Source organism: Drosophila elegans, unplaced genomic scaffold (genome assembly GCF_018152505.1).
Source record: "Drosophila elegans isolate 14027-0461.03 unplaced genomic scaffold, ASM1815250v1 contig_208, whole genome shotgun sequence".
NCBI classification, from domain to species: Eukaryota; Metazoa; Arthropoda; class Insecta; order Diptera; family Drosophilidae; genus Drosophila; species Drosophila elegans.
This window is the reverse complement of record NW_024545578.1, coordinates 105,514-116,661: the sequence shown is the minus strand read 5'-3', so window position 1 is coordinate 116,661 and position 11,148 is coordinate 105,514. Positions and strand designations below refer to the sequence as shown.

At 44.2% G+C, this 11,148-nt stretch overlaps 2 protein-coding genes across 10 annotated transcripts in view; both read right to left on the bottom strand.

Moving 5' to 3' along the window:
• Positions 1–357: 357 nt before the first annotated feature.
• Positions 358–3,319, bottom strand: LOC108146530 (ankyrin-1). 3 transcript variants are annotated; one of them, XM_017272568.1, is made up of 10 exons: positions 3,252–3,319; positions 3,031–3,183; positions 2,613–2,966; positions 2,334–2,546; positions 2,172–2,192; positions 1,897–2,017; positions 1,508–1,836; positions 1,355–1,449; positions 1,229–1,298; positions 358–1,109 (listed from the first exon to the last, which is right to left on the bottom strand). In XM_017272568.1, the coding sequence occupies exons 2-10, from the start codon at positions 3,130–3,132 to the stop codon at positions 645–647; spliced, it is 1,770 nt and encodes a 589-aa protein (XP_017128057.1). In that variant the 5' UTR covers positions 3,133–3,183; positions 3,252–3,319; the 3' UTR covers positions 358–644. The 3 variants fall into 3 exon arrangements, with proteins under 3 accessions (XP_017128057.1, XP_017128058.1, XP_041564301.1); XM_017272569.2 differs by having other exon boundaries at positions 3,238–3,253; XM_041708367.1 differs by lacking the exons at positions 2,172–2,192; positions 3,252–3,319 and having other exon boundaries at positions 3,031–3,225.
• A 919-nt stretch (positions 3,320–4,238) lies between these two features.
• Positions 4,239–11,148, bottom strand: part of LOC108146025 — a 34,621-nt gene continuing 27,711 nt past the window's right edge. For 6 of the 7 annotated variants that reach the window (XM_041707869.1, XM_017271805.2, XM_017271811.2 and 3 more), the window contains 6 exons: positions 10,844–10,901; positions 7,150–7,912; positions 6,544–7,063; positions 6,318–6,480; positions 6,149–6,255; positions 4,239–6,092 (listed from right to left, as the gene is read on the bottom strand). In XM_041707869.1, the coding sequence (XP_041563803.1) occupies positions 4,928–6,092; positions 6,149–6,255; positions 6,318–6,480; positions 6,544–7,063; positions 7,150–7,912; positions 10,844–10,901 (2,776 nt within the window). In that variant the 3' untranslated portion in view covers positions 4,239–4,927. Of the gene's footprint in view, positions 6,093–6,148; positions 6,256–6,317; positions 6,481–6,543; positions 7,064–7,149; positions 7,913–8,629; positions 8,915–10,843; positions 10,902–11,148 lie in introns of those variants that run through there. The other variant, XM_017271810.2, reaches the window with a different exon arrangement.

Below are 11,148 nucleotides of genomic sequence, written 5' to 3'. Positions count from 1 at the left end.
AAAAATATACTAAAAGAAATGCTTGATTGGGATTGATGGATATAAGTGGCGCGGAATATACTGCTTTCTTTTTAAATAAAAAAAAAGTTCCCAATGATAGACTTAAAATGAATTTATATGAAACATTTGTTTAATACGGGTACAATATAAAACTATCTTAAAATAGCATCCTAAAGAGCGATTAACGAATATAATGTGTGTATGATAGTACACAACAATAGTAATAAAACTATCGATTGTTGCTGGCAGAGTTGCCAGATCTCGAATTCAAATTGCTAAATACAGCTTAAATTTTTGCGCCCAAAAAATACAGCTGATAAATGCTATGAGTTAGCACAACAATCAATGCAAGGGCAATTAACTATTATTTCATTTTTAAAAAAGTTTTATTAAAATGATGCAAAATCGTTTCTTAATGATCGACTAAAAATGCACTTTAAGGTAGATAATTAGCTGACCACGCCCGTAGCCAACATTTTAAATTTTTTGCAGTTATTTTCAACATTTAAGTTAATACGGTTCTGATATAAAATGGTATGAAATCGTACGCTTAATGAGCGATTAACAATGCGCTTAACGGTATATGATAAACTCTTCTTAACGCTTACCTTAACGTATTTACAATAAACCTATCTTAGCTCTAGCTAAACGTCGTCCACAAAATCCAGATCCGCCTCCGACTCTCGCACCAGCACCATCTGCTCCAGGCGGTCGATGCGCCTTAGCATCTCCTCCTTTTCCCGCTGAAAGCAGTCTGCGCGCCGGCGCAGTTCTTCGTTTTGCCGTCGTAGCTCATGTAGCTGACGACAAATTTCTGAAGATGTCAGCAGTGGCATCACGCTAGGAGTCTTTGCCGAGGGAAGCTTTGTCGCACTCACAAAAGGTTTGTTGGGGACCACCCCGTTGTTCGTTGGCCCAAGTCCAGATCCTGCCGTCAGTGAGGGCCGGAGCTGTATCGTCTGCACGGTCCCCACCTGTCCCCTGAGCGAACTGGCAGATGCGGGATGGTTTGCAGGCAGTGTAGGTGGAACCACGGCTTCGTTGAGGCCCGGTGAGTCATCTAATATTGTAGTGGGCTCCAGGGATCTCTGCAGGGATGGTAGTTTTAACTAAAAGGAAAGAAAACGCCAATTGTTTTTGAGTTTCTTGCGCTTCTGGGCGTCCTAAGCTAGGAGGTCATTAAGGTGAACTAATCTTAGAAGTAGATGAGTAGGCAGCCACCACAAACCTGTCGAGCCTGCAACTGCCGCATGTTGACTAGTTTGGTGCCATCGGGAAGTTGACGAACCATTCCAGAGCTGTCACGAGGTGCAAGATTTGTAAAAAACGAATTAAAATTGTAGAATCAACATACCTGGCTAATGATGCAGGTATCTTCTGCAGGGACTTTGGCTGACTATCCGATCCGCAGAGCTTTTTGAAATCAGTCAACGAGATTATGCGTATATTCTGCTCAAAAAAATATTGTCTTATGGAAACGTGCTTAAGATAGAAAAAAAAAGAATACCTTGTTCTTGGTAACCCCTGCCGGCGACGCAAGTTCTTTTTGCTTAATTACATTCATGCGAATCTTCTGAGGGGGCGAGTTGTTGACATTCGGGCGGAGAGCGGCGACCGGGTTCCTAGCACTGCCATTTACGGACTGCTTGGCGCCAAGGCCTGCTTTCGTTTCGTGCAGCAACATACGTCCACCTTCGGAAAGAACTAGTTGGCGTCCATTCTGCAGCGCCGTGTTCAGCATTTCTTTCGAAGCCTCGTCATCGTTTTCCTGCATCATGTCTGCAATTCCGTGAGTCTTCAGCATGTTTAGAGCAGAGTTTCCCAGAACGTTGGTATCTGCAGGGAGTAACATAATAGGATTTCAATCTTTTCAAGGCTTCGAATTATTGAACTCACGCCCTCGCAGGTTTTCCAAAACATCCATTCGTTCTTCCACCGACATTTCCCGGTCGTCATTACACGTTTTCGTGTTTTCCGTTTCGTCCATTATTGAGTTAACAGCCTCACTGGTTTCTTTCTGCGGATTGATTGAGAAGCAAAAGTATAAGCATCCATTTATACAGTTTTACACTGGTGGGTGAGTTCTACAGTCCAAAGTAGGGTATGTTAGATGCCTATTGGGACTTTGGGATTTTTGTAACAACCAAATATGGAATGTCTGAGGTACATACTCTGTTCTTATGCATTTTTCGCTGGAGTTCGGTAGGCGCAGCCAAAGGCAGCAAAAAATCGTACATTAATTAGAATATGAGTGGACATGACATAAGCATAAGCAAAACATAAGATTAACTAACAGATATCCGACTACTGCGGAATCCTACTTGAGCACTTACCTCGGTTTCCTCGTTGAACTTCTTACTGGCCTGTGCCTGCCGTGCTGCCTCTAACTCCGCCAGCACATCTGCCTGTTCCGTGTACACAGCCAGTCCGATCGGCGTCTTGCCGAACTTGGAGACCAAGGCGACATCTGCTTGACACTTGAGCAGCAGTCGTACAATGCCCTTGTGCCTCTTCTCAACGGCCCAGTGGAGTGGAGTCATGCGTAGCTGAAAGACGAAGATATAGACGATTTTTGAGCACCCATTAACTGTGTCGTTTGGATATGTTCTTACCATGTCGCGGGAGTTAACGCTGCACTTAAGCGCCAGCAGCAAACTGACTACCCGCTCGTGCCCGTAGTAACAGGCCAGGTGGAGCGGCGTCCGGTCGACCTTGGTCTTGGCGTCCATGTTAATGCCTCCCTGCAGGAGGATCTCGCAGATCTCTAGCTGGTTGTTCATGGCAGCGAAATGTAGCGCCGACATACCAAGCCAGTCGGATGCGAAGGGCGCTCCATGGGCCAACGCCGTCTTGACGCCAGCCACATCGCTGTCCCTCGCGCATTGGAGCAGCTGCTTGCCCAGGTCCACGCATGTGGCGGGTCCTAGCAGGTTGCCCTTCTTGTGCTGGGCTTCTCCTTCGGTGCGCTAAAAGAGAATCACCCGCGTTAGATTAACTCAAGCTCAGGAGCAGCGCTGCTTTGAAGCTTACAATCTCGTAGTGCATCAGGTTGGAGTGCTCCATGGGATACACAATATTTCCGTCCGCGCGCAGAGTGGCCACAACTTTGCTGGTGCCGCTGTGACTGTGCATCTTAGCATGCGAACACTTTCAGCACCAAATGGAGGACTCTAGTTGGCATAACTGCAATTAGTAAAGTGAGCATTAGCCAGTATTCGCAATAAATTTAATGTTTACGTTTTTAGAAATACCATTGGGGTGTGACCGTTCGCTGCTTTATGTTCAAATATCGCATGGTATACTTGAAACACACACAAAAAATACTAAGAAGTGAATTAGCTATTTGGTTTGAAATTTGGATACGAAACGCATCTGGTATTTATTTCGCCCGTTAATCAGTTTAAAACGTCCGAATAGTTATCTAAAGTTATTGTTATTTAATCGAAAGGGTCGAGGAAATTAAATGTACATTTTTTATTTGGATAAATATATATTTATTTGGCATATGGAGCATATTTGTGATTTTAAGTGTATACGCTTGTTTAAAACTTGAATGCCTAATATTATTTGCTCAGTCGCACAACGCTTGCCATTTTTGTACAATTGATTTTGGCGAAACGTTTTTATTTATGCATGTTTGTTTAAATAAAATGTAACTAATTGGTGCAATTGTGGAGTGCGCAAAAGAATGTAAATAATTCCATAACATTTTCCGTTATCCCAAGACTCACAGTAAGATAAATCAACTAATTCGATCTATATTAATATTGACGCATTTTGCATTGTTTTCTTTGTTCATAACTTAATTTTTACCCTCTGATTGCATTCAGATATATTTTATTTCAGGGCATGTGTTGAAAATAGTGCAGCGTATACTTTTCAGAGAAAATTTTAATATTTTGCAAAAACCAATAAGTTTTTGTTTGCAAAGTCTATTAAATAGTAAATTGCTTAATGAATTTATATCTCTTGATTAACTTATACTGCCATTAAAATGATCAACTAATTTTCGCCAACTGTGTGGGCAACTATATAAATACTAATGGGATACATTCGAGTTCCTCTTTAGAAAAAATTAAATTCGATAAATTGTTGTTAATTTTGCTTGTTGTGTGTATGAAACTGTTAACATTTGCTATTATTTAAGATTTCAAATTGACAACCAATTTTCTATATGTACAAAATATTGTTCCTTATCATAATGCCAAGGATTGTACATATCCAATAATATTTAATCCTTTATCGTTACTTTACTACTTTTATTAATATGTTTCGTTCAGTTGTAGGTAAGTTTTGCATCTTTAACTTTAAATATATATGTCATTTTAGATTGACCTAACAAAACAGTAACAAATGTCGTTAAATACAAAGAGTACGAGCTCATTTAAAGTAATTACGTTCCTTAACGTATCTCAATATTAATTCTGTGGGTAGTTTTCTATTCAGCTTGAGGGGTTTTTGGAGGTCTCTAAGCGAATTGGTGTACACAAACAGAATTCTTGAAATAATTCGCTGATGTTTTTTATCACGTAACCTAGAATTACAAGTATGGACAGGTAATAGGGTTTTTAGACTAGCAGTCGGCGACATTCTTACATAAAACTGCATTGAATTTACAGAAATGTGCAATTATTTTTGTTTTTTTTTTTTTTAATACAATTCTTAATTCCTCATTACTATTTGCTCGTCCACAAACATGTGACAGACATTGGGGATTTAAACGACAAACGGTTTAAACAAAAACAAACACAATTTTCAATTAAATAAAAAGTAACACTAACATAAACTCAATCAGAATGTAACACGCAATCGATTACCTGTTACTTTGATAAAAGGAAATTTAATATTATTGTAACAAATATTTTATACTATATGTACGAGTACATTAGCTTGTATCTTGTATGCTGTGGGTTTTTGCAATTCTTATCTAAACTGGGTCGAGAGTTAACGCGGACGAACTGTCCATCGACCCTAGCGCAGCCGCGGCTTCGGCCAGTTCCATTGCAGCAACCCGGGCTTCCGTCAGCGTCGCGTCCGCGTCAAATCCCGGCTTGTGCGTCGGCGACTGACTCGGTGTGCAGTTGGCGCTCTTTGGCTTACGGAACCAGTTGCCGAAATGGCGCCTTCCCAGCGAACCTGTAGATGTGGTGGGCAATATTTGAGAGTTTGCTGTGTCTGCGCTGGATATGCCATCCCTGGACTGCGACTTTTTGGGCAACGTCTCACACAGGCGAGACGCGGATTTGGCTGGTGACTCCGGCACCGAGCTCTCACCACTAGCAGAAGTGGCTCCCGTAGCGGCTATTTCCAAGTCTTGTGCCTCGTAGTCCGATTGGTCGGAGCAGTCGCCCGGCCGTTCCTCGTAGTTGTACTCGAAGCCAGTCATTTCCGATACATATAAAGCTTTGCCTCCAAACTGACGTTCCAGGGCGAGGGTGTTTAGGAAGCGGTGCTTTCGGTTCGCCGACCGGAAACTGAAGTCGTACCATTTGTCCCGCGACTCGCAGTAGATGCGTAGTGAGTTCTTGATGGTGTGTCCAAACATCTTTCCGTCCCTCACGTTCACAACGCGACAGCGGTCCAAAAAAATGCGTCCTTTGTAGATGAAATGACTGCGCTTGATAATATCACGTTTGCAGTAGACCAGCTGGTTGTCGAATAGAAACAGAGTGTAGCTGCTGTTCCACAGATTTTGTTTCTGGCGAGTTGCATCGACCTGCAGGAAGAAACGAGCACTGTGCAAGTGCAGCGGCGGCCCTTTAAAGTTCTGAAAGCTGGCCTGGTGCCTGGCAATCGTCTCGCTGTGCCGTTTTCCCTCATTAACCGCCTCTGTGATGCCACGCATGGCCTCCAGCGCCAAATTGACAGTATCTTGGGAGTCGGGTATGTCCAGTTCACTGACGTCAAGTTGCTCATAGTCGGCGGCGGCACTCGGCTTTCCAGCATCTATTTCGTCTGCAACCTTGACCACGTTTTCCAATGCCGACTTAATAATCTCGTTGAGATGCAGGGGATAGCGGCATATGCGTTGAACCGGTGCCAGCAGGTGGGCGGAGAGCGGAAGTTCTGCCAGGTTTTCTGACTCGCGGCAGCTGTAAGTATTTGTAATCAGAACACGGTTCTAGGTCAAGCTTTTAAAATAACCCACTTTTCTAAGATAGTGCGGGCGTCCTTTACGCGATCGTAAGTCTCAAGTTCTATTAGGGCTCGGGGATAAGCGTTGCAGTAGTTGGAGTAGCATAGAAATCCTTTGTGCTTAAGAAACGATTTAAATTTTAAACCGGCTTTAATGTTAATTAAAATCAATTTCTTATTACCATTTTAAGAAAAACTTTTGCAATCTGGTTTTGTTCGATTCCACGTCGCAGAGCCTCGAGAAACTTTCTCTGGAACTTATAAATAGTCGTAATGTTGGAAAAGATGAGGCGAATGCTGTTTGGCGAGAATATATCGATGCGCTTGCTCATGGCAGGGAGATACCTAAATCAAATCAGAATGCAAATTTTAAAACTGCTGACGATTGCCAACGACTTGTTCTCTTACCCATCGCAAATGGATGCCAGCAGTTTGACATAATTGATCTCCGTGTCAAGTAGTTCACGCACAGCACTTCGGCGCAGGATTGTGTTGTGGTTTAGCTGGGCACTCAGCGGGTTTGGTGGCGATTCGATAACAATAAGGGTGACGTTGCTTTGGTCCGTAGTCACGGTTACGTCTCCCTCTTCGGCAAACGTCGCAACAGGAACAGGAATGGACCCTTCCTCCTCACGAGCTGTGCCCTTCTCAGCCTTAGCAGCGGCAGCCCTGTGCGCGTTAAAGAAGATGTCCGTTTCAGGACAGTGAATAATGCGCACAAACTCCTTAGGGAACCAGCCCAGCTCAGGATCCAGAATTTCCTCCACGAGATTGGTTTCCTCCTTCTTAATGCGGCCAAACCACCAAGGTCCAACCTCCTTGCGCAATATTTCAATGAGCATTCCCCGCTCCAGGCCGAGCTCTTGTGGTCCGCCAGCCGTGAAGTTGTAGAGCACTTCGGCGTAGATGGTTGGGTAGTAGCTGATAGCTGGGACCAAAGGGACACCACATTAGTAAACGCTGTCTGCTTGACCAATTAAATTTAATTGAGAGTGCTCTCAGCTTTAAACTTACCTTCTTCGTTCGACGCGACACTATCACTGTCGCTGTCGTCTTGATCCGGGTGCACCATGCCGTAGGACTCCAGGCCATTAGGTTGGCTTAGCGATCGTGTGGGCAGAGACTCGGGAGCTTCGCGTTCCCCTTTTTCAGAATCCCCCATGTTTAGATGTCTGGCGTTTTTGGCCCTTGCAGCAAAGGGTCCGAGAATGCTGCTCACCTTTGCCGAATTCGTACGACGAATTGAACGCACTTTTAAGTCGGCTGCACTGGACGACGCAGCCGCTCCCCCCAGGCCATTGGTCGCTAGCGCACGAGAGTATTGCTCATCCTGCTCCAGCTCAATCTGGATTCCCGAGTCGCCGGAGTTGCACTTGTCCCGTCGATTGTACTTTGCCTTGCGCCGCTCCTTAGACGTGCGCCAAATTAGAGGTCCAAATCGGTATTTGCCTGAGGTTGCATCACCACCCTCTGCGCCAGGCTCGCTGGCTGTTGTTGTCGTTGCTGGAGCTGTGATGGACACTGACGGTGTTGTAGGCGACGTCTTTGGCGGATTGCTGACTGTTGGCGACGACGGTAGCGAAATAATGTGCATTTGGTTCTTATTAAAGTTGTTCAAAGTGCGTTTGAATTTCTGCAAAACGCCCAGGCCGCCGCCACCATTTCCGCCGCTACTGCCTGCTACTGCCACATCCGTGTTCTCTACTGGCTTTTGTTGCGGCAGCTCTATGAGGGGCTCTGACAACGTGGGACTGGATACAGCCTTCATCTGCTGAGACTGCAAATACGGAAAAGAAGAGAAGCAAGTTGCATTACTGAGCTGTTTGTATTACATATATCGATATTGATTGGCAAACGCCCCCGGCCTGACCAGAGTTGCAGTGCTTTGACTTCAGCGCTACGCGGCTCGATACTCAAAACCACAAATATCTTATCATTTCACAGCTTTGTTTTTGCCCGCTTGTTGGCTGGGGTCCGGATTATGACAACGATGGCACAACTACAGTCGCCGTGTCTGTGTCTGCAGGTTCTTTGTATAGCATTTTTCACAAGAATTTAAATGGAATCCAAACGCGATTGTATCTGGATAGGGCGATTTCACTACCATGTCTGTGGCTGTGCCAATTTATGCTTTATTACGCTATTACCGATTTTGGAAAACGCTTAGGGGCAAGCGTTTACATAACGGAAAGTGGCGGGACCAATTCTCCAAAAGTTTCACTGATATACACGGACACATACAGATGAATGTGCAATTTTTAGGGGCCGCTGCATAACTGTGGTATGGATGTTTCCAATTTTATCGAGTTTTACTTTCCGTTTGACAATCAAATTGATATGAACAGCAAATGTGTGTACTCAGTCAGTATCAGAGACGGATCGGACGAGAGCGGTGCATGGCCGAATAGTTAATAGTGTGAGAGTGGTGGACTGATAAGTCACTGTATCAGCCCACCAATCGATGATAATATAATGCATGCATCGCAAGGCCGACCTGGAAAAGGTAAGGTTTCCATCTGTAGCGACGCTCGCCGGGCATGATATCGTCGGCGGGCACGGTGAAGTCCACCGTTACCCTGGCGGATTGCTGCGACCCACTTCCAGGGGCACCCGTGTCGAAATCCCAGAACTTAATCAGGCCATAGGTGTCCATGAGCGTGGGTATTATCAGCTTCTTCATAGCGCTTTTTATTTGGTTATGCAGCCTGATCAGGGTCGGCCAACTGCGGGCCTTCCGCAAGCAGCACTCGCGGGTGTTACCGCGTGAAGCAATAACTAATAACTGATTGACCGCAAATGCCGGCAGCGAGACTAGGCAGTGCGAAGTTCGCACTGCGAAGTGCCAGTACTGACGAGTGCTAGTGTCGTCGTCGTCTGGTCGTGAGTGCCGGCCGGCCTATTGTAATTGAGGATATCGCATTTAGGGACATAAAGGCGTTGAGATCGACTATATCTACGAGCTCCATTGTTAGGGGGCCTGAATTGAAGTGGTCTGATTAGATTAGCGCAAAGCACGAGTCGCTGCCACTTGGCGCATCTGAGTCCGTCTTTGTTGCATGTGGCCGTGCTGCATGAACCTATTGTCTGCGAACTGACCACCGCCCAATGTCTTGGACAATGTCAATCTGCAACTTGAATATTTTGTGTTGCCTGATTATGTTTTGCCACGAGATCACCTACACGGAACTGAAGGTATAGACCAGTGGTATAGAATGGTAAACTTAATTAACTAGGCTCGTAAACAATTAAAAATTAGAATTAGGCCATCAGCAAGGACTCATTTAATTTGCGCCGCCCGACTTTTTGATTAATTTTGTTGTTTCTTTCAAGGTTACTTCAACTACAATCTGCCTTGCGATTTAGCGGCTCGGATAAGCCCAAATTGGGAATACACTTGATGGTACAAGACGACAAGACCCGTCCTGAAGTGATTTAAAAAACATTTCGACAGAATTTGCATACAGAAATAATTAGTGACAGGATATAAAGGAAACTAAAAAATTTCGGCAAAAACAAAAGCAGCCGGAAACATGTGATTCTCTACATCAACCATTTAATGTCCACTGTACTTAATGAGCTCTTGTTCTTTTGCTTTTATTATCGCATTGAAGGAGCCACAAAATAAAATTAGAGAGTCTGTCACAGCGCCTGGAAATACCCACGTCTTGCAGAGATCACATTTCGGTTCATCCACGACTTTTGACGGGCTTCAGTAGCGCCCAGTCATCCGTGACACCCAACTGATTTTAGATGCGGTTGCGTTTAAGGCTTCAAAAGAGCAGAGTGGGCATTAGGGGAAGTAGTAAGAAAGTACCTTTTTTTTGAACGATGGTATGTCTGCGGTGTCGGCATTGATAAGTTGTAATGGGATCTCCGTCATTTGAAAATGTCTTATATAAAATCATAGAAAAATATTAGGCAACAACGTAATCAGTATATTGAACTCTGCTGATGGTATTGTGCATGAGGGCGCCTTTAGAGTGCCTCTCAAATGCACTTCAGAGAAAGTTTTTGTCTTCCCCTAGGGACTACTTTTGCTGTTTCGTTTTCGAACTTTATTAAACCCGTAATAAATTTCAGTTTAATTATCTGAGCTTCGGCTATGAAACTTTTAAGGGTTCAAGTTTAACGCCCGCCGCCATTGACTGAGTTTCAGCCGATGCAGATCTATAAAAACTACGTACGTTTTATGCGAAGAGCTTTACACCTCTGGCCTTTCTTTATTACACATGGCGAGGAAAACTGACTTTTAGTTAAGGCACTGGCACTCCTAAAAACATTTGGAGTGCATCATATGTCTTCCAGTCCCGGCGAGGGTGCTCTTGGCCTTCATCACAAAAGCATGTTCATAACCTCAGTCTTTTTTGTTCTTGTTCAAAAGTAATAATTTGTACAAAAAGCGCAGCTGCCGCAACCGCTCGACCGAAATAAATACATTTAAACTCTTAGCTTATGGTATCGAACAGGAAAAGTGACAGCTGGCTTTGATATGCGTTACCTTCAATGTCAAGTCCTCCTGACTGTAGCTCTTGTGCATACAAGCATAGATACACCCGATGGGTTAGAAAAAACACGCACCCGTATGTCAATATTTGTCCTATTCCCCCTGCATGACTCTTGATGTTTCTTTATTTTCCGGTAACCAACCAATATTAGAAAGTTCTTATGAATTTTGTTCCTATCGTAAACAATAATTTTAATTACTTACCAATCCAACAGCAGGGACACTGTTTATCCGTATTCCATGGTTTCCATTTTTTTGGATTCTGAAAATATAAAATTACAACTCTGTTTAGTGAAAGTTCTTTTTTTGTTCACAATAGAACGGTAGCCGTGCCCACGCGGATCCCGCGGTGAATTGTGTAAAATTGAACGCCGTCAATTGCAGTCGATCAGGTAGGGCGACCTCGCGAAAGGTCCCTTAAGCTTAATATTCGCTCATTGACCGCCGCAAAAGGGTTCGTTCACATAGCAATTTAAGATTTCATAGAATACTGGTGCCTCAATGACCTA

Bases quoted from the DNA above. Each gene is read 5' to 3' on its own strand.
- LOC108146530 (XM_017272568.1), bottom strand. From the start codon at position 3,132: ATGCACAGTCACAGCGGCACCAGCAAAGTTGTGGCCACTCTGCGCGCG. The intron at 2,967-3,030 runs GTAAGCTTCAAA...ATTCTCTTTTAG, and splicing joins ACCTGATGCACTACGAGATT to CGCACCGAAGGAGAAGCCCA. The intron at 2,547-2,612 runs GTAAGAACATAT...TTCGTCTTTCAG, and splicing joins GCGTTAACTCCCGCGACATG to CTACGCATGACTCCACTCCA.